Consider the following 23533-nt stretch of genomic DNA (forward strand, 5'->3'; position numbering starts at 1 on the left):
AGATAGAGTTGCCAAGGTGTTGAAAGTAGAAGCCAGCTGAGTTTGTTTTTCTGGAGTGAGGAAGGCCCTTTGTAAGGTTGTATTTAAGAGGGCTCCCAAGAATACCATTTGTTGAGAAGGGATCAAATGTGACTTTTTTATGTTCACTGAGAATCCCAGTAGGAGGAGAAGACGTTGAACAAAGTCCAGATGTTGAAGCAGAAGATCTTTGCTGTCTGCCTGAATAAGGCAGTCGTCCAAATAGGGGTAAATCTGGATCCCCTGAAGTCTGCAGTAAGCCACTACTGGTGCCAGGCACTTGGTGAAGACTCTGGGTGCAGTAGATAAACCAAAGGGCAGAACAGAGAATTGAAAGTGCCTTGAACCTGAGGAATTTCCTGCGGTCTTGTCTGATGGGAATATGTAAATAGGCTTCCTTTAAGTCCAATGTCACCATCCAGGCGTCCTGAGAGAGCATTGGAATTAGCTGTTGCAGAGTAAGCATCTTGAACTTTGGAATTTCCAAAAAGGTGTTTAACACAGAAAGGTCCAGAATAGGTCTCCAAGAGTTTTGTTTTCTGGGGACCAGAAACAGTCTTGAATAAAACCCTTTTCCCATTTCCGAGAGTGGAACAGGCTCTATGGCTCTCATGGCCAGAAGAGCATCCACTTGAGTTAAGGCCTCTGACCATTGATGTTTTGGCAGATCTGGCCAACCGTGAGTCCTTGGCAAAGTGTGAAAGTGGAATTTGTAACCTTTTAAAATCACGTCCAATACCCATCTGTCCTGGGTAATATGAGTCCAATTTCTGTAAAAAAGAGACAGTTTTCCTCCGAGAGGGGCATCCAGGTGAAGGGGTCCTGAAGCCCAACCGAGAGAGTCATTGAGTTTGCTTTCTTTGAGATTGGGATCTGTCTTCTCCCCTTCTAGGTGAAGAAGCAGTCCATTGTCTAGATCTGTAAGAGGCCTGGCCTTGACCACGACCTCTGGAGCGCCTATATCTTCCCCTTTGAGGCCTGTCAGACGTGGGAAAGGACCAATTTTTAGAGGGCCAAAAATCTAGGAGGCTGAACTTGCAAGAAATCTTTTACAGTCTGCATAGATTTTGCCTTTTCTTCCATCTTTTTAATAACTTCCTCAGCCTTAGATCCAAAAAGAACATCTTGTTGAACAGGGGCATCTAATAACTTAGCCTTAACCTGTTCAGGCAAACTTTGTTCACAAAGCCAGGCATGTCTCCTAATAACAGTACCAGAGGCAGCAGCCCTGCAAGAAGCATCCAAAGCATCAAAACCACAATGTAAGCTATGCTTGTTAACCTGTTCAGTAGCATGCAAAACATCCTGAAGTTCCTTATCCTCTGCACAAGCAGGAAGGGAAGCAAGCTTTTGCTTTAAAACAGACAAAAGAAATTGCTGATATTTAAACATATGAAACTGGCAATTTAAAGCCCTAACAGACAGGGTAGCAGAAGTATATACCTTTTTTCCCCACCTGTCTAAAGCACGAGAATCCTTCTCAGAGGGAATAGGATTTTTAGAAGTAGCAACCTTAGCAGCCCTAGAGCCCTGAGAAATAGTTTCAGGATCCGCAGAACGGTTTTAAATAAAAATAAATGAGAGTCAGGAACCCTATAAAATCTATCAGGCTTAGAAGGAGCAGGAGGCATGGAATCAGGATTCAAATTAGCCTCAGAAAAAGCATCATCTACAATGTCCAAAACAGGAGGGATAGCTAAAGGCCTATGCTGAGGAAGAAGAAGAAATTCTCTAAGCCTCTTCTTGGAAGCAGAATATTCCTGTCCTTCCCAATGAAAATGTTCCCTCATCTCATGCAAGGTTTCCCCAAAAGAAAAATCCTCAGGCGGAGAGGCCGAGGGTAAAGAGTCCTCAGCATCCGAATCCTCATAAGGGGGAAAGGAATAGTCCTGATCTGAGGAAGAAACAGAAGATACAGAAGCCTGGTCAGAGGAATCCAGAGTAACATCCTGTCAAGGCCTTTTCTCAGGAGGGGGGTGAGAACCCCTAATCATTGTAAGCAAATCTTCAGCCATTCTCAACAATTGCTTTTGTGTCTTGGGAGTAGATTCAGAAGCAGCTTGAGCTGGAACTTTAGACTTAACAGGAGTCTTTGTCTTTGCCTTTGAAATAGTGATGTGAGTAGGCCTGAAAACCCCCTCAGAAGCCGGTACCTGCACAGCGGTTCCGGACCCATCTGAAGAAGCGACGTCCGAAGGTCCCGCAGCAGTTAAAATAGTGGGCCTTGATGGCTCCCCATGAGAGTCCGTATCGGCCATCGGTTCAGAAGTGGCGGACGACAGGGGCTGCAAAAGCGCCTCACTGACGACAGCCGAACCGGACGCTGGCTCCAGCTGCAACGAGTCCTGCTTGGACCTCGGAGGCCTGTCTTTGTCTTTGCGCTTCTTTTGAACTCCGGTAGTGCCCGACGACATTCTATAATTGAAGCGTCTGCCAAAATAATTTAAAGCCCAATCGTACCTGCGTTTGATAGTACGAGAGTTGAACCTGGCACAGAACCGACAACAAGAAACGTCATGGTCAGGGCCTAAGCAAGGTAGACAGTAAGAGTGGAAATCTTTATGAGATATTTGTTTCCCACACGCTATACAATTATTAACTTTTTCTGACATCGGAGGAACAAGAAAAAGATTCCCCAACGGGGTACTTAGCTTTGAGAAGAGAAGTAAGAACTTCGGACCGACAACAACCAAACACGCTGTTCGAAAATCGCCAACCAACGACTTGCGAGCTGCTTTCCACCGCACGGCAAGAAAGACTGGAGAAGATGGCGTCGGCTGAGGGCTATGTACCAAAGCGTACTGACGTCAGGGTACTAGCTTATACAGCCGACGCCGGACCCAGACTTTGGGATTCTGGCCGACCTCGGGCTGCCTGCCGGCAGGAGCACCCTACAGTTATGACTGCAACAGTGAAACACGAAGAACATCTGTGGAACCAAAGCTGGCTCTGTCCCTGGAGGCCAAATCTAATTTATAATGAGAGACAAAGGTATGAGGAGTGGCCCAAGTAGCTGCTGCACAAATGGTATCAATGGGTAGCCTATCCTGAAAAGCTGTAGATGTGGACAGGCTCCTGGTTGAATGCTTTGGTTTTGAGGGTAGTTGCTTGCCTCTGAGCGAATACACATAAGAAATGGTAGAAGACAACCATCTGGATAAGGTCACTTTCGACACTGGGAGACCTTTCCTGTTTTCTGCATAGGAAACAAATAATTGATCAGATTTCCTGAAATGTTTAGTTCTATGCAAATAATATCTGAGTTGACGATGGACATCCAAAAAATGAAGTTTTTGTTCAGCTCTGTCCGAATAATTAGGGAAAAAAACTGGTAGATCGATGGATTGATTAATATTAGTCTGAGAAACAACTTTGGGCAGAAAAGATGGATTAGTTCTTAAGGATACCCTGTCCTTGTGAAAAACTAAGTATGGGGAACGGATAGAGAGGGCTTGTAGTTCAGATACTCTCCTTGCTGAAGTGACAGCCACCAAGAATATTGTTTTCCAGGTCAGCAACTTTAAGGAGCATGAATCAGAAGGTTCGAAGGGGGGTAAAATCAAGGATGCTAACATCAAATTCAGATCCCATTGTGGAGGAGGATGTTTTATTGGAGGCTTTAGAAGAAAAACACCTCTCAGAAAGGCTTTGCATAGTCTGTGCGACATTATGTTATGATCTTGCAAGCCCACATGATATTTAGAAATTGCTGCCAGTTGGACTTTAACTGCTGATGAAGAAGATCCTGACTGAAAAACATCAGCCAGAAAATCCAAAATTGAATGCACTGGCGCAGTAAAGGGATCAATGCGCCTAGAGTTTGCCCATAGGGGAAAACGTCGCCATTTGCTAGCATAAACCGTTCTGGTGGACGACTTTAAGGAAGCTATTATGATATCTCTGACAGGATCAGAGATCATAGGAAGCCTGGCTAGGGAAGGAAGTGGAGCAACCAAGCAGTGAGGTTGAGAGAACGAATGGCCCAGTGCTGTTGACCCGTTTGGTGGATCAGAAGATCTGGAACTGGGTCCAGATGTCAAGGCTGCACCAGGAGATGACGATGTAGGGACGGGAACCAAATTTGTCGAGGCCAGTAAGGAGCAATGAGAATCAACTTGGCTCTCAAAACGGTAGCTTTCTGAATGACCTGTGGAATTAAAGGGAATGGGGGAAAAGCGTACAGAAGTCCCCGGGGCCAATCCTGGGTTAGAGAGTCTCTCAGGGGATGGCCTGGTAGGGGAAAGAGGGTGAAGAAGTCCAGGCATTTGCTGTTTTGGGGTGTAGCAAAAAGGTTGCAACAAGGGGTGCCCCACTTCTGAAAAATCTCGTCCACTACCGATTGTTTGAGAGACCACTCGTGAGGCATGAGAATAGCTCTGCTCAGTCTGTCCGCTAAGAGGTTGGATCTGCCGGGGATGTGCGTTGCTATCAGAAACCGATGAGAGGAGATTGCCCATTGCCAAAGTCTGAGAGCTTCTCGACATAAAGGATAGGACCTGGTCCCGCCCTGTTTGTTGATGTACCAGACTACAGACATGTTGTCCGTTTGAACTGCAATAGTCCCCGAGGGAAGAAAGTCGTCGAGGGCTTGCAACGTTAAAAGCACCGCTCTCATCTCCAGGACACTGATGTGCAGATGGTATTCTGTGGGTTGCCAAGTCCCATGGACCATCCTGCCCTGATAATGCCCCCCCACCCGATCAGAGAGGCATCCGAAGTGACTGTGGCAACCGGAGATGGGGGAACAAACGGTCGGCCCTGATGGAGCAGAGGAGAAGATATCCACCAGGTTAGATGAGTCCTGCACGATTGTGTGACCAGAATTTCGTGCCTCATGGGTAGGTTCTGGAACGACCACTGAGTGAATAACATCCACTGCAGAAGACGCATGTGGAAGCGAGCTAATGGTAGAAGTACAATGGTCGCAGCCATAAGACCTAGAACCTTCAGAACCAATCTGGCTCTGACCTTGTTGCTCAGTAATATGATCCGAACGTATTTTTGGATGTCCAGAATTCTCTGATTTGTTAGTCTGGCTAACATACTGACGGTGTTTAGTTCTGCGCCTATAAAGGTGATAGACTGGCAAGGCAGCAGAGAAGATTTTTCGAAATTCACTGAGATTCCCAACTATTTGCAGATATGCAGAGTGTAGTCTCTGCTTTGAAGAAGCTGATGCTTGGTGGTGGCGGAGAGGAGCCAGTCATCCAAATAAGGAAACACCTGGAATCCTTGACGTCTCAGATGAGCCGTAACCACTGCCATGCATTTGGTAAACACTCTGGGGGCTGAAGTGAGGCCAAAGGGCAGGGCTCTGAATTGATAATGACTGGTCCCCAGCCGAAAGCGGAGAAACCTCCTGGAGCGTCTGTGTATCTTTATGTGATAGTACGCATCCTGAAGGTCTATCGAGCACATCCAGTTGTCCTTGCCCAAAAAAGGCAGAATGGACTGAAGCGTGACCATCTGGAATCTTGCCTTTCTGACAAATCTGTTTAGATTGCTCAGGTCTAAAATTGGTCTCCAATCTCCCGTCCTTTTGGGGACCAAAAAGAATCTTGAGTAGATGCCGGATCCTACTTGGTCTGCTGGAACTATTTGGACGGCTCTTTTTTCTAGGAGCTTTGAGACCTCCTGTTTTGCCAAATCCCTTTGACCGGGTGAGATGTCTGGAAGGGATTGGTGAGGTACGGGATACCTTTCGAAAGGGATTTAGTAACCCTCAGATATGATCGACTGTACCCATATGTCTTGAGAGAGGGAACGCCAGGCTAATGGGTACAGCGATATCCTTCCCCCGACTGCCTCCAAGGGTGGACAGTCGGGCAACACCTCAGGGATGCTGAAAGGGTTTGTCAGGAAGAGGCTCCCTGCTACCCTGATTCTGGGGACCCCCCCCTGCCTCTAGGGCGGCGTCTGTTATTGTTACCCCCTCTGCCTCTGGGGGTAAACTGACCACGTGTGTCCGGCGTAACTCCTTGGGGCTTTACGGAACCACATTTTTCCTCCTTTCTGACCTTTGGAATAGGGTCTTGAAGGAGTGGAAAAATGGACTCCTACGGCAGAAAGGGTTTTGCCGTCTTGTTCACACCTGGTCAAGGTCTCCTTCACCTCCGGTCCGAACAAAGCCGAACCGTCAAAGGGGGTATTGGTGAAGGACGCCTTGAAGGGGTCCGCGAAATTACAAAGCCACATCCAGGCCTGACGTCTAAGAGCCACTCCTGTGCCTGCGGCTCTACTCGCTCCATCGGCCGCATAGGATATGAGCCGCATGGAGGAGTTGGTTAAAGAATTTAGGATTGCTAGCTGTGAGGCAATCTTGTCTTGAGCCCCAGCAGCTGAAGGATCCTGAACCACCTCACCTAGTTCTTTGAGAATGTCTCTCTGAAGTCTGGTGAAATGACAAAGGTAGTTCAGCGAACGCATAGCAAAGGTCGCTGAAGAAAAAATCCGCTTGCCATACCTATCCATGGTCCTAGAGTCTTTGTTAGGAGGATGGACAGGCACGGAAGGATCCATAAGTTCCTTCTTGGTGGCCGCCACCACCATAGCATCCACAGAGACGCCCTTAGAAAGAAACTGCTTGTCTGAAGGGGCCGTAATAAATTTGGATGGCCTCCTGGGGACAGGTTCCACAGAATCCGGGGCTGCCCATGCCTTCCGAGCCACTACCTGCATAAGTGGGTCGAAAGGCGGAGACACCCAGGAGGTGGAGGGTCGGGATCCAAACGCCTCCAGGTATACCGACTCATCCTCGGAGGGGTCAATGGAAGGCCAGTTCCCCCTCTGTTTGAGGAGTTCCAGGATGTCTGAAAAGGAGACATCCTCAGAGGGGGACCAGGGGGAACCCTCAGACTCAACTAAGTCGGTATCTGATGTTGTAGACTCAGGGGAGTCTGTGTGTTTCCTCTTATACGTCCTCTTGCACGGGGGTTCTCCTGCGGGATCAGGAGAAACCTTGGAAGAGGAAGTTATTCCCAATGGGGAAACCTGGGGCGATGGATCCCTGGGCCTGGGAGCAAGAGACTGGCAAGAGACATCAACAGGCACCGAAGAGGGAGGAGCTAAAGGAATGGACCGTTGACCTGGCTCAGGTGCCAGGACACTCCTCATCACCTCAAAGGCTCCTCTCCCAGGGAGACCAGAATACTCCTGCTCCGAAGAGACAGGAATTCCTGGCTCCACTGAAACAGAAGGCTCCGAGGCCGATGTCGGTGCTGAGCTCACCTAAGCCGAAGCTCCGAGAGGGAGAGCAGGGTCGGACAAGGGTCTGATGCCACTAGCCCCCCTTGGAGCCAACAATGGAAACTCGACGACCGGATCCCTCCAAGGAAGGTCTCATGGAGGAGATCGGAGCCGAAGACGACGGAGCCGAAAGGGGATGTATCGGCCCCGGCGCCGATACGGTCACTGTCCCGAAAAGCTCCGGCTCCGAACTCTGGAGGAGAGTCGGAGGAGGAAGTTCAAGGGGAAGAGCAATAGCCGAAGTCTGCTGAGACGGGCTATGGAGCATTTGGGCTAGTGCCTGTGACTTCAACAGCCTGCTTACCACCCTCTCTAAATCGTGGTCTGACAGCCTGGACGATCTCGAAGATCGGCTCCGATGACTCAGTTCCGATAAAAGAGGAGACCTCGGAGACGAGCGAATCGACTCCAGAGAAGGGGACCGAGATCTCTTCTTGGACGGAGCCATCGGAGCCGACGACCTCTCGGTTCCGGATGGAGCCAAAGACTTTTCGGCTCCGATGCTGGATAACACCTCGGCACCAGCCGGTGCCGACAAGGAAAATGGAGACTGTGTGTCGGAGCCGGAAAGAACCAACACTACCATATCCGTGGTTGAAAGATCGGCTCCAGCCAGAGCCGATCTCGACTCCGAAGGAGTCGGAGCCACCGGGGAAGGCTTAACAACTGTAGCCTGAACCTTAGGTGGCTTGGAAGGTTTACCTGACCCAGTCTTTGTCGGTGAACCTTCTGGCTTTAATAAGCCATGGAGGATCAACTTGTTCCTCCTCTCCTGCAGGACTCTCTGGCTAAAAGAATGGCATATGGCATATAGCACAGGAGTCCTGCAGGTGTAAAGGCCCCAGGAAGTAAACACAAGAAGTGTGACCGTCTGTCAGAGACATCTTCTGACAGCACGAGTCACACTTCTTGAAGCCTGAGACCTTTCCTTCTTTAGACATAGTCTAATAAAAGACAAAACACACACTCAACAAAAATCACACAATTAACCCCAAAACACACTCAAACTGACAGGGATTAATGGACTGGGAGGCTTAGGCCTAACAGAAAAGAAATATAAACTTTTACCCAAAAAGAGGAATATAGGGTGGGAACTATAGTATAGCTATACACACTATTATATAAACTACCCAAAATAAGAAAAAGGGAGAATTACCCTTTAATAACTTGTTTAATTAGAAAACTCACCTGAGCTGGCAAAAAAAAGACCTCTTCGCGAAGCGGCAAACGAGATCTGAGGTAGTCTTGCCTTGCATCATGGGATATAGGGTTGCCTCGAGCTGGTAAAAGGAGTTCTCAAGCTTAGCAAGTGCCGAGTCGGAGCCGAGGATCGGCTCCGAACCCATCCAGCAAGAATGAAGGCGAGATTGACAACTTAACATCATTGGTTTTAAAATGTCCTTAAAAGAATTAAAAAATAATTATGACATTTTATGAGACAGCTCAATCCAGAAGAGGGACATATAAAAAAAAAAACAACACCAATATAAACTGTCCAGATAAAAATATGTATATAAAAAAGCAGCAGTTTTAATGTTTTAAAATATACTAGGAAATTATATTAAAAACATAACTGATACACAAAAACTGTATTACATTCATATTAAATCTGTGTTGATCTAAGTTTCAAAACACTAACTATTGAACAATCATTGATACCAGGGGATACTGTGGCATTAAGTCTTAGTTGCCACATTGTTTCTCTTAACTCGAAAAGTGTATTGTAATCCCCCCCACCCGTCATCTGGATTAACTTTATCAATAACAAAGAATACAAATGTTTTGAAGTTGGTACAAACCAGGTTATGGGAATACAAGGCATTAGTGGTTTTCTTGTTGTTAATGTTCCTCATATATTCAGCTATCCTCTCTCTTAGCTTACGGATGGTCTTCCCAATGTAAAATGCTGAACAGCTCACACATGTTGCAATGTAAACCACCATCTTGGTGTTACAATTACAACGTCCAGGACACTGGATGGTTCCGTTATAACCATTTACTGCTACATATGGACCTTCGTTAATAAATCTACAATACTTACATGTGTAGCATTTACCATGACTGCTGTGGTGGTGCTGCGGTAGCGTTGTCACCTCACAGTTAGACGTTGCCCATTCGATTCTCAGAGCGTCTTCTGTGTGGCGACATGCGTGAATGGGCGTTCCGTCGTTGAAGGTTGTGCGTCAGGCCCGGCAAGCCAGTACGTAAAAATCTACTGCCGATCATTAGCGGACCGGAGTTCCGCTGTGGCGACCCCTAACCGGGAAAAGCCGAAAGACACAACAACTTACATATGTAGCATTTACCCATATTTGATTTGTATTTTACAACTTTGTTATTTTTATGTTGTTCAAATAATTCCTTCAGGTTACGGCCTCGGCTATAAACCACCTGAGGTCTTTCATTCTAAAGTACTTTTTAAGTAATTTGTTAATGTCACTATGTCCATATGATTCTAACAGAAGGATGACTGAGGGGTAGAAAAACATCCCAATGAAGGGTCTTTCCATCTTGCTCTCTTCTGGAGAGTGTTCCCTTAACTTTGGGGCCAAATAATTATGATTCCTCAAAAGGAGCACCGATGAACGAAAACTTGAAGGCCTCCGGAAAATCACATAGGCACACTCAAGCATGCCTCCTGATTGTAATGCCTGAACCTCCTGCAGCCCTAGAAGTACCCTCGGCTGCATGAGACACAAGTTTCATGGACATGTTGAATATAGACTGAAGGGTGGCCAGTTGTGAAGAAGCTGTTTTGTGGTCCTTCACAGACATGGATTCCGAAAGAGATTTGGAAAAGCTCCTTGGTTAAATCCCTTTGTAACATGGTGAAGTATGCCATGTAATTCAGCAACCGAAGAACAAAGGTCATCTAATTGTAGTTTCTTATACTTGACTAGAACGTAATCGAGTGACTTCAAATTTGTAACAATGGAAATATTACCTCCAGCCGGGTTCTCTTGTGTTTCTGTATATTCGCTGTTGGATAGTGAAACATACATTAGAGTCTCAAGGAATGAACTGAATATTGCCTATGCTAGAATTAAAATTTACATTAGTGACTTGTTTACAGAAGGAAAATAGATCTAAACATGTACAACTACATGACTATGCTAGCACCAAAAATTACATTTTTATTTGGAGTACCTAAAGTACATAAAAACATAGAAAATCCACCAATGAGACCACTAGTAAATGCACACAACAGTATTACCTACAGTTGTGCTAAAGTAGTGAACTCAATATTAAAAAATACATAAAGTGTGAAAGTCAAATTTGCAAAGACTCTTGGTCCTTTTTGAAAGATATTAATCAACTTACATATGTAGAAAAATATAACTTTATGACAACTGATGTCAAGGACTTGTATACATGTATCCCACAACAAGAAGGGATAGAATGGGTTTCTAGAAAACTAACTAATCTAGGTATGACACGCGTCAAATTGACTCTAGTGGAGGAGCTAATGGACATAGTGTTGTCCAACAATTTCATCACATTCGACAATAACTTTTACTTGCAAAAAGTAGGAGTTGCAATGGACTCCCCGATTGGGGCAAGCTTTGCGAACCTAGTTATGGCTCAATGGGAAGACACACACATCATGAGCCAAGTCCATATTAAAAACTTGTTGTACCACTATACAAGATTTTTAGATGACATTTTTGTTATAATAAAAGGTGATGAAAGTACATCTAGAGACCTCATCCAGTACTTCAACAATACTACACATTTTTTTAAATTTACTTCAAATTATAGTGAAGATAGAATTTCTTTCCCTATATATAGAACTAAGGAAAGATAAACATAACAAATATGCAAGTACTATTTTTAGAAAGGAGACTTTTTCCAACAGTCTGTTACACTTTACCAGCTGCCACCCATTTTACCAAAAAGATCTGTTGTAAAAGGACAGCTGGTAAGAGTGGCAAGAATGACAACCCTTGATGAAGAATTTATAACTGAATGTCAGAATTTAGGGAGGATGTTCCAGAATAGGGGATACCCATTGGAGTTGGTCCATGACCTGACCAACGAAATAACCATTAAGAGAAGGAAAGGAACATATAAACCAATCCTGTACAATAGTAATAGGGAGGTTGAGAGAAATTTCGAAGCCTTGATAGACAGCAATATACAAAAAGGACCAGCTTATATTAGTTACAACTTTATTACCAGATATAGTATAAATGCAGAAGATCTTAGGCAAGTCATATACAAGAACTGGGAAATATTGGAAAATTACCCAAATGTGAGGAAAAGACTTTTAGAACTTCCTAAATTGATTTTTAAAAAAGGTAGGAATATGAAAGCAATCCTGGAACACCAAGTTAACATATAGCAAAAAATCCAGGTATGTCAAAGTGTTTAATGTGTAACTTTTGCAGACACATAGACATGGGAAAGACATTCACTATTCGTGATAGAAAATACAAGACTAGAAGTAAGTACAATTGCCAATCTAAATTGATAGTTTACCTTGCTACATGCCAACAGTGTCAAGCTTTCTATACGAGAAAAACTATACGTACACTCAAAGAAAGAATGTACGAACACCTATATAGTGTAAAAAACGGTAAACTTGACAATGCTTTGGCGAGACATACTACGGAATATGTAGGACACCACTTTGAAGTTTCGGGTCATTGACCAAATAAAAATGGATGAAAGAGGTGGACCTGCTAGCCTCCTGTTAGAAAGGTTGGAACTAATGTGGCAACTTTCCACTCATGCATGTACCTATCCAGGTATCAATGAAATGTCCTCCATACTCTGTATTCTTAGACTTAAGAATTTAGATAGAAGTCACTAATTTCATTATTTATACAGACTTTATGTTTGTTAATAGTTCAAGTCTAGAGTAGCATTATTTTTTGTACACAACATTGTGATTTGAGGATATCATATAGGTATACCCATTATTGAATGATGTTATAATGTTAATTGTACGATGAAGTCAGAAAGCAACTATACTTTTTGTTGGGCAGTTATGTGCTTCCAATTGATGCATAAAGTTTTCTATCAACAAATAGGTGTATTTATATGTGTATAGTTGCTTATGAGACTATATTAGATCATATATAACACAGTTAATATTTATTGTACTTATTTATATTACAAGAGTTTTCTTATAGACACTGTCTTAAATAGTTTCTGACTTCCACAACTTTGACATCCGTAGATGAGATGTATTTAATCAATTTATAACGACGTTGACAACAAAAATATAGACTTGCACAATTTTGTTATTGCATGGTTGTAGCATTTATAACATTAAAATGAAGTCTACATATAGCTGTTTTAGTAACTAATCAGGGTGGTAAAATATACAAAATAATTCTAATAGAAAGATTATGTATGTTGCAATGCCCTGAACATAACAGGGCAGGAATATGCAAAGATTCTTAAATAAGAAATGTAAATTTACTTGGACTGCTTTATATTAGTGTTCTAATAGGTATGTGCTGGTATAAATATAACTAGTGCAGAGCACACTAATATTATAGAACACATACACTGCGTTAAGCTTTGAGATTGTAAAGCAAAGTTTTTATCTGTTTAAAAAGTGTTTTATGAATGACAATTTAAAGATGGATAGAAAAAGTTTTATTTTATTTACTTTTACTTGACCATGCTGCACAACAAAGAATCATTTTGACATTGTAGAAGTACGTTGTATTTAAGGTGTCTTATACCTTTAAGGAGAAGTGATGTCATGATTACTATAAACAGAAGGAAAGGGGCGGAGTACAAACCATTTGAAAAAGTTTTCAAACCTTTGGAAACGAAAAGCGGTTTACTTGTGTTGTTTTAATTAAGCAAAAATATTGAAGTTGGTATCGCTTAATAAATATTTTTTACTTCAAAGCAATACAGAGTCACTGGTGTTTGGATATAATGTTTACACCACTTGGATACAAGCGCAAAGAAAGGAAACTGTGTCAGGTACATTTGCTATACTTGGTCTGTTTTTCTGCAGCTATTCCAGGCCTGCTGTGGTGGAATAGACATGAGAGGCTCATAGCTTACATCTGATGGAGGAAGGAAGACTGTTTCCGAACAGGGTAAGGCTGTTCTCTATGTACAGAGAAAGCCCTCTCCACCATCTTAAATGCAAAAGGTCCAGGAAAAACAACAGCCAGTTGCACCAGTGCCAAAGCTACCTGCACCAAACTCTGAATCCTATACACCCCTGCCTTGAGGAGGGAGTCGGAGCTGAGCAATCTAACGTCAAGAGGCAGGGATGGCTCTGACAGCTTCAGAGTTGATCCCAACCCCCCAGAGCTGGCATCGATGATTTGACTCCAAGAGTCATCCTGCTCAGAAGAGATCACAGCTGTGTCATTCAGGAGTATGGTCAGTGTGGAAGAACACCCTGTTTTTTTGGATCAGACAAGTACATTCTTGAAGATTTCAGATCCAAGGGCTGCAAAACAAAGGGTTGGATTGGAGAAGGCAGGCTCACAGGTCTAATGGGAGACAGAGACAAAATTACCCCCTTCTGGATCTGAGCCCCGAGAAACTTCATCATTCTATTCCACCTCTGCTTCAAATAAACTTCTGGAGGACCTAAGGAATGAATTAGTGGAAGGTGGTCTGTAGGGTTTCCTCAGTGTCACTTGCAAAAAAGGTGAATGGAGCCAAGGAGATATCAGCTCCGGGGAGAAACATGGAGATAGGATCGGAGGAGATTTGGCACTTGAAATTGCAGGACCTGAAGTTGATGTCGGATCCATTATCTTAGAAATTTTAGTTGGAGGTTTGGGAATCGGAGCTGAACAGGGAGAAGGGTCAGGGGACTGTTTCCTGGACTATTTTTCTTTTCAAGCAGAGACATGTCTCTCTATCAGTTTTTTTGGAGGGGGTTGAGCACCAGCTGATAAAAAAGAAGCAGAAGGTGGTTAAGCCTTTTAACAATAATTTGTTTCTACTGTCACTCAGAGCTTGGGAGATGGATCCCAAATAAATGGAGCTGTCAACTTCAACATGGGCAAAGTCCAAACAATAAATGCACTCTTTGGGGGCATCAGAGTTAGGGATCTTATGCCCACAGAAGTGCATTTCTTCAAGTCTGTAAGCTTCACAGAGAAAAAAATAGCAACAGTGGTATTTGAGAAGTATTCTACAGACAGGTAGACAGAAAGGGACAGACAGAATACCAACAATGGTATTTAGAAGAATACCCGCATAAGGGTTGAGAGGCCTAACTAGATGACAAGCTTGAAAATTTGAAAAGATTTTAATGCTATCAAAAATCTGTTATAAAGGCAAAGGCAGGAAGAGGAAGAAAAATATTACAAATAAAAAACTCAGATAAAGATTCCTACTTAACACCCTTGTTTGAGAGCAGAAAATCTGAGTCTGAACGACGTGCCACAAAATGAGATCTGGAGTATGTAAGTATGGTGGGGCATAGCCTGATCCATAAGTCTAGTAAAAGCATCTGAGCCAGATCAGAGACCCATCAGTTGAGGAATGAAGGAAAATGACATCAGATATCCTGATATACCCACACACAGAAGTGGATGATTGTTATTATACAATGACATTACTTAAGAAGGAAATGGCTTACGTTTCTTAAATAATCTCTTTGTATAATGGCACTTTAGTCTTCTTCCACTTCCTGGTCTGCATACTGATGTTCTGAGCACATGTACTTACTTCTGTACTTTTTACATACCACATCAGTGCAGTGAAGGATAAGCAGATCATCTCTCTCTGCATCTTGTTTTTATTTCCTCCTTCAGAAATGTTAACCTAAAACTTTTAGGTGTGACATGGCAGCAATATATGAGTAAAATCAGGGATGCTCTGTAAAAGTCTGGGCAGTTTAGAGGTATGGCTACTACCAGCATGATCAATCATACTGTTGGTAATTGTACCTCTTAAATTGCCCAGACTTTTATAGAATGCTTGTTATATTCCTCACATTTTGCCCTGTTTCAAGTAAAAACTACTATATTCTAATAGAAAGCCGGATACTGAAGAAGACTCGAGCAGCTAAATTACTTTCTATTGTTATATGCTCAATTTATAAGGGGCACTATGGCTGGGCTCTTCAATCAGCATGCTTGTTTTTAAACAGCAATGAGCGGTTATTGTACAATGTTCAATATTTCAAATACAGTTGGTTTAGAGTTTGATTTCCATTTTCTAGTAATTGCTTTTTTTTGGCAGCCAACAGAATTAAACTTATTAAGGCCAAACTATGTCTAAGCAATTCAGATCCTGTGTCCCAGCTCAAAAGAATAATTTCCTTCATTATAGCCACTGGATTTCTGTTGTTAGTATATATTTCTAACTTATTCTGAATTGTAGTAATCAGACTTTAGATGGGCAGCTGGCAAACATCTTGTGCAATTTAACAGGACTTCACAAACAGACATAAGCAAACATTATCTATCAACTGAATAATCAGAAAAACAATCAGAAATGTGTGTGTGTGTGTGTGTGTGTGTGTGTGTGTGTGTGTGTGTGTGTGTGTGTGTGTGTGTGTGTGTGTGTGTGTGTGTGTGCGCGCCCCCACTTAAGCAAACACTTGTGAAAGTCACAGCCATGGGATGAGGGTGGAGAGATAGATTCTCTGTCCACACAGCAGCATATAGGTTTGAGCCCTAACATCTATTTTGTTCTAAGGTGAACGAAATGTCTGACTAAACTCACCCTGGTCAGTGAACAAATAACTCAAGAGGGCTCTTACACAGGTATGGGAAGGAATGGGCCTGGTTCTAACTCTGTGGGAGGAAAGAAAGTACAAATTATGTGCAGGTAGGGAGATCCACCTGACAGACTATGTGGATGGATTTGGAGGGAGCAATAGGTTCATAAAGAAAAAGTACAGTTTTGTATCTACCATAAATGTAGATGTTCGAAGATCCACATTGCTGCAGTCCTTACACTTCGGTAGTCCGCTGTCCTCGGTCGGCCCGAATATCAAAGTATTAGGCTGACGTCGGTCAAGGCGCTTAAGACTGACATCAGGACGTCAGGGTACAAATGCGCATGACCGACGTCATATCCTCAGTCTTTTCTTGCCCCAGATGTCAGAAGACCCTAAAAAGAAAGGTCAAAACCAAAAGACAGCAAAAAACAACCAACCACCCTAGTACTAACCCTATGTACAATATATACAATATTCACAATATGTACAACCCAAACCACACAACCGCCTCTAACTACAGAGGGAAGGAGGAGGATTGGACTGCAGCAATGTGGATCTTCGAACATCTACATTTATGGTAGGTACAAAACTGTACTATGTTCTTCATCTCACATTGCTGCAGTCCTTACACTTGGGTAGAATCCCAAAGCAGAGGTAAGGGAGGATGGCAAAACTATAAAGCAGTAGGAGCTGCCAAAATGCCCTGTAAAATTGCAGTGGCAAAACCAGCCCTAGATTTAGAGTAAAGTGGAAGGTGGTAATGCTTAGAGAAAGTATGCACTGAACTCCAAGTAGCTGCCTCTAAAATATCTTTAGTTGCCACCCCCCTTAAAAAAGTTGTAGAAGTGGCAGTAGCCCTAGTGGAATGGGGCCTAATCCCAGCTGGAATCTCCTTACCATGATGGGAGTAACAGAAAGCAATACAAAACCCAATCCACTTAGAAATAGTTTGTTTTGACACAGGCTTGCCCTGAGAACCCAAAGCAAATGAAACAAATAACTGCTGAGACTGCCTGAACCCTTTAGTTCTGCTCAAATAATATCGCAACTGCCTGTGTATATCCAAAGTGTGCAAAATCTTTTCCCCTTTATTTTGGGGGTTTGCATAAAAAGTAGGCAAATGAATAATTTGGTTTAAAGCCACACTAGAAACCACTTTAGGCATAAAGGAAGGATTAGTACGCAAAGACACCCTATCCTTATGGAAAATTAAGAAAGGCTCAACTGCCATAAGGGCCTGTAACTCAGACACCCTTCTCGCAGAGGTAATGGCCAACAAAAAAGCAGTCTTCCATGATAAATATTTCAACTCAGCAGTAGCTGCAGGCTCAAAAGGTTGTAGAGTGAGTTTCTCCAACACAAAATTGAGATCCCAAGCAGGAGTAGGAGCTCTACGTGGGGGTCTTATATTCTTTGCCCCTCTAAGGAATTGCTTAAACAAAGGATGAGAAAACAATGGTGGGTCACAGTCATAGTGAGCAGAAATTGCTGCAGCATGAACCTTAATAGAAGAGAAGGACAAACCTTTGTCCAGTAACTCAGTAAGATACTGAAGAGCCACACTTAAATTAGGCTTAGAAACATCAAATTCCTTTGCTGTACTCCAAAATAAAAATCTCTTCCATTTATCTGCGTACACTTTCCTTGTACTTCTTTACACTCAATGCCTTCCGCCAGAGCATCTACCTTAGACTTCAATTGAGAAAGAAGATAGTTTTGATATTTCAACATGTGAAACTGGCAATTCAAAGCCCTCATAGCTAAGGTGGAAGAAGTATAGACTTTCTTTCCCCATCTATCCAAAGCTCTGGCCTCTTTATCTGGAGGAACCGGATTTTTTACAACAGAGGCCTTGACACCCTTAGGTCCCTGACTAACAGTTTCTGGGTCCGCCTAGGACTCTTATAAAGATATTTATGAGCCTCAGGCACCCTGTAATACCTATCCGGTTTAACAGGAGCAGGAGGCAAAGAATCAGGATTAAGAGAAGCCTCTGCAAACACATCTTCCACAACATCCAGAACAGGAGGTATAGCCAAAGGCCTATGCTGGGGTAAAAGCAAAAATTCCCTAAGCCTTTTCCTGGAATCAGAGAAGTCCTGACCTTCCCACTTAAAATGTTCCCTCATGGAATGAAGAGTCTCTGAAAAATAAAAATCCTCTGGAGGAGAAGCAGAAGGAGTTGAATCATCTGCATCAGAATCAGAATAAGGAGAGTACTCCTGCAAGTCTTCAGCCGAAGACTTTGAAACATCTGAAGCCTGCTCAAAACTCCCCAACTCTGGTTCCACCCTAGGCCTCTTATCTGGAGGGGGCAAAGAACCTCTAATCAAAGTAATTAAATATTCTGCCATTTTAAGCATGTGCTTCTTGGGCACAGATCCTGTAGAACTAGGAGTGACACCAACAGAAGCTAAACCTGGCCTGCCTCTGGGAGAAGCCTTAGAAACAGAAGGAGAGGGCCTAACCACCTTAGGAAGGGAGGGAGTACAGTAACCTGAGAAGCCCCTTCAGCCTGACCTGCCTCCTGAGAGGCCACATCCTGCAATAACAAAGTCTCCCCCTGGGACTCCAGAGAAGCCTCGGCGAACCACGGTTCCACTGACGCCTCTAAAGAACCGGCGTCCGGTGCGGACGACTCTTCTTGCCTGGGTTTAGCTGCTTTGTCTTTGCGCTTCTTGAAGCGGGCCGGAGCATCCGGCGGCATCTTATAATTGCACCGCTTCCCAAAGACCAACCTGGCACAATCTAACCTTCGCTAATAGTGCGCTTATTGAACCTAGCACAAAAGCGACACCCAACAACGCCGTGCTCAGGCCCCAAACAAGGAATACACAAAGTATGATAATCTCTATGCGGTATCTGTTTCCCACAAGAAATACAGTTATTCACTTTTTCTGACATCCGGTAAACCACTGAGGCAAGAAAAAACTAAAATGTTCCAACGGGTACTTAGCCAACTTTGACTCGGTCTGAAACTCCGAATTCGAAAAATTTCAGAACGCCGAACGGCACTTGCAACGCTGCTTCTGCATCGGACCATGCGGCAAAAAAGACTGAGGATATGACGTCAGTCATGCGCATTTGTACCCTGACGTCCTGATGTCAGTCTTAAGCGCCTTGACCGACGTCAGCCTAATACTTTGATATTCGGGCCGACCGAGGACAGCGGACTACCCAAGTGTAAGGACTGCAGCAATGTGAGATGAAGAACATCATCCAGCTTAGCATTTTTAAAATGATTTGTATTTGATACATCTTTTATGCTATGACAACCAGAAAAAAATCTAATTTTATTTGCTTATACAAGCCATGCTAAACTGAAAGTACATATATATATATATATATTTATAATTTTTGGTTTCACACTTTTCACTCAACTCATTTTCTATAATGTATTTTTTCCTTTAGCAATTCAGTAATTTAGCTGTGGTACATTTCAAATGCAATTTTCAAAAAAGGTATTTCAGAGTACATTATACTACAAGAAAAGGAAATGATCCAGTAAAGGTATTCACCATATAAACGACTGTATGATTCTAAAACACAAGCAGAACCTGCTAGGACAAAATGATGTCCGCAACATACAAAACATCAACACTGAAGAATGTAGGATGACAAAGTACCAACCAGTGACAACTTGTTCTTTTCATTTGAACTGACTTAATTTTGTCTAAGAAAAGGTTATCTAATTTGAGGAAACGGGTAAAAAAATTTACACAAAAACTTGACATTCTATTTACACAAGTTTAGTTACACTTAAAATTACAAAAAGTGAAACTGCTGATTCAGCATAACAAAAGTACAGAACATACGATCACTAGTTCAAAAATATTTTGTTTGAGATATCTTGCACATTCTGTAACACCAAATTATACAGTAAGTGTGTCTTACCCTGACACAGCCTTTATATGCAGTTCCTATTCCACGCTGGACATCTATCCCAAGGGGCCTTTTAGCTTGTTCAGGAGGAACAGGGCACACTTGAGGTACATTGTCTTTGCAGGACACATGACACGTGAAAGAGCATACTGTGTGCAGAAAACAAAAATACGTGAATCATTAGCTAAAGCCACAAATTAAATGAGACAACTGAAAATTACTTGACTACTAAAGCAGATTAGAATAACACAGCAGTAAACTTTATGTCGGTGATGGTGAACCTTTTGGGCTCGGTGTGTCAAAAATTTGGAAAATGCCTATCTTGACTCTGCTGGCATGTCACCCCCCCCCCGACAAAAGAGAAACAATTCTTTACATATTCATTTATTTAAAAAAATACAGTCCAATCATGTGTTCTGCTATGTATTAAAACATAAAAGAAAAATCAGTGACTTACAGTAGACAAAATATGTGCACTGATAATTCGGTTTAAAATAGTGCACTAAAGAAATTAGCCTACTTTTAATAGTTATTTTGAATTAAACTGAAAAAATATGTAACACATTGTATTTGAATTGATTAACATAAATTAATTACTTTTTTACTGCTGAATTTTAATAAATAAGTGCAGGTTAACATACTTCTTGTACTTTTGTTCATTCAGTTTCTTTGTTACCTTGGGTGTTGGTGAACGCTGGTGTGTCACCAAAAACATGATGGTGTGTTACCTTTGACACGGGTGTCACAGGTTCACCATCACTGCTTTATGTGAACTGCAACAATGCTTTTTATAATAAATTAGATATTTAAGGAGTCAAAAGAAGCACAGTGCATTCACATTATATGAATATAGTTAGTAGAAAGACTCAAGTTAACAAGTTTTTCTCAGATATTGTAGAAAGGAATAATGCTATATGGAATTATAACAACACTGAAATTACTTCCTTCTACAGAAAACACCATTGCTTTACATTGCATATTAACTGCACTGTGGTTGCGTTACACGGCACACAATGTTGTTAAGATTTCCATATTTAGGCTCCGCTAAAACATTTTCACTATAACACCCTCGAGAAAAAAAACACAGGACAGAGTGTTATACAGATCCCTACAGTCACTTTGTACTTTCACCACCACCTCGGTCCATATTTTGAACTACTTGCCTCAAGACAGTGTTGTTCTAACAAAACTTTACAGTCTCCCACCAGCCTGCCCTTATTCAGCAAGCACTCTGTCAAAAACATAGGAATATCTAAATGGAAGAACAAGCCCCATTTTCCTCAGCTCTTTGCTGCTGTACTGTACAAAAGCTGACAAAAGAAAGGTTAAATACAAAATACCTAATACAAGTCCATATCCTTGATGGTAACATATGAACAGATAAGTCTCATCACAGAACTATCCTCCTGTTTTTAGGAGCATCTATTTTGCAAGCTTTTTTTTCCTGGCAAAATGTCAGGGTTCACCCTCTTGGTGCAACAAATATCATCTCTCGTTGGTGACTTCAGAAAAACGAATAGAAAAAAAGGAGGTGGACCTCAATTCTTTTGCACACAAGAGTTGAGTAAGGACTCAAAGATGGAGAAAATGGGGTATTACATAACTAAACTGTCTTTCCTGGGGTAAGGATCATAAAGGCATTCTTGCTGATAAATGACTAATTAGTGGTTTACTCAAATGGAAGACATCAAAATGGAAGGATTTTTCAGCAGAAGCCATTTTTACACCCAACTTCCATATCTAGCCTTCCCTGCCCCTAATCTAAAAGTCCAGAGTAGTATTTAGTGAAAGTATGACTGGTGGTTTGCAGTTCTTCTACAGCATGCAAACGAAGGGGATACTGCTATGGTAGAATGGGCCTTCACCTGCCTGGGTAAAGAAATCTTTGCTAAGGAACAACACTTAAATAACCAGTAATAAACACATGCTGAACTGGGGTTAGGAGAACTGAAAATAAACTTACCTGCTGCAGAAGACCTCCACAGTCAAATCAACGGTTTAATTTATCTAAAATGCTTAGTGATAGACAAATGATAAGGCGATAGAAGAAACAGACTTCAAATGAACTCCAAAACAACTTTTGGAAGAAATCTGTAATTAGTCTTTAAAGGGGTTCTTCACTTCATAAAGCCTGAAATTTTCAATTTTTATAGACTGAGTAAAGTCCACCAATATTAATGTCTCCCACAATAAATATATCTTTGAATGTTATTATATTATGTCACATGAAGCCATAGATTAAAACAATGGCAATGTTACTTTGTTCAAGGTAGATTTTTTTTTCAATTCATTTAGTTACTCTGTAATCCCTCTAGGCACAACACTTTTGGGAGACCAGGAAATATTGTCTGCTAAATCACGTGAAGTAGTTGGATTCTGTACTGAAGGCTGATGTGAGACACCTCTGAAAAATGTCTTGAAAACTTCCAAAAGTGTTAAGGTTTTGCTGTGAACAAAATGGTGAAAAACTTGAAATTTCAGAAAATTTAACTTTAATGGTGGAATGTTGCAGACCTGCAGACATCATGTATTCCAGAAGTAAATACTGCTCAAAAGAGAACGATTTTTTAGTCTCTAATGCTGATAAAATGGCACACTTCTTCCACATCCAGCTTTAAGAGGGTTCGTGGTCTGCACTCTTGTGGGAGGAGAGGCTGGACTCTGCCCTTCTGAGCTGGGAATTTCTGGTTAAAGGCTTATAGTGCATGCATATCTGAACTGCTTCTTACTGAAGTTGGTGCGCCTTGTTTGCTGTGGCATAGACTGGATTCGGGCCTGCTGGATCTAGCGTTGTTTGTGTAACTTGAGCACTAATCCAGACATTCTCTAAAGTATTGAATTGTATTTATTACTGCTTGGTTGTAACTTGATTAAAGTGTAGCTATCATTCTAAGTCTTTTGGATTAAGCACTTGGGCTTCAGACCAGTTGTTTTACATTGGGAAGGTTTGTGGCAAGCACTGTGGTGGCAGGACAGGTAGCTTTCATCCTTCTAAGTTGGGAACTGCTGATTGAGAGCCTAGTGTCCAAGTGTATTAGTTCTGGTTTAGGCACTTGGGCTTCAGGCCAGTTATTTTACATTAAGAAGGTTCGTGGTCTGCACTCTTGTGGGAGAAGAGGCTGGACTCTGCCCTTCTGAGCTGGGAATTTCTGGTTAAAGGTTTATAGTGCCTGAATATTTGAACTGTATCTTACTGAAATTGGTACACCTTGTTTGCTCTAGCATAGACCTGCTGAATCTAGCTTTGTTTATATGCTTGTTGTTTGTTTGCTTGTTATTTCCCTGGAAGCTAATTCCACCTAATACGCGGCTTCTCAGTGCTTCTGTGGATCACTAGTGATATCTGCATTGCTTACTGTACTTATTTCCTTGTTTCACTTGAAAGAAAGTTACTGTTTGTCGTTTTTGCATTTAGTTACTTGTAACACATTGCACTCAAGTTACCTGGCACTTGCTCACTAAAGCAATTATACAAGTCAGCACTAAAAATTAAAAGCACTACACCCTCACTCCCCTCTGGCCCTTGTTTTCAATTATTAAGGAATTCCCAATATTATTCTAGCATGTCCAAAGGTCAGTTGTCAATCTCCTCTCCGGTCCAGCTGGTGAATCTGGGAATCTTGAGGCAATGTTATAACTGCCTCATGTACACAGACAACCCTCTCCTCCTCCCACATAATACAAATACTTGCGAGAGATGCAGCTATTTAGCCAAACTGGAGGCTG

General features: G+C 42.3%; 1 protein-coding gene across 1 annotated transcript in view; it reads right to left on the reverse strand.

The window, feature by feature from the left end:
* Nucleotides 1-23533, reverse strand: part of LOC122803905 (serine/threonine-protein kinase MRCK beta-like) — a gene marked incomplete in the record, with an annotated part of 2302169 nt that overhangs the window by 142789 nt on the left and 2135847 nt on the right. Inside the window, 1 exon segment of the mRNA XM_044073588.1 lies at nucleotides 19820-19956. Within this exon segment, the coding sequence (XP_043929523.1) occupies nucleotides 19820-19956 (137 nt within the window).

This window comes from Protopterus annectens, chromosome 6.part0 (genome assembly GCF_019279795.1).
Source record: "Protopterus annectens isolate FY-2018-M chromosome 6.part0, PAN1.0, whole genome shotgun sequence".
Classification (NCBI taxonomy): Eukaryota; Metazoa; Chordata; order Ceratodontiformes; family Protopteridae; genus Protopterus; species Protopterus annectens.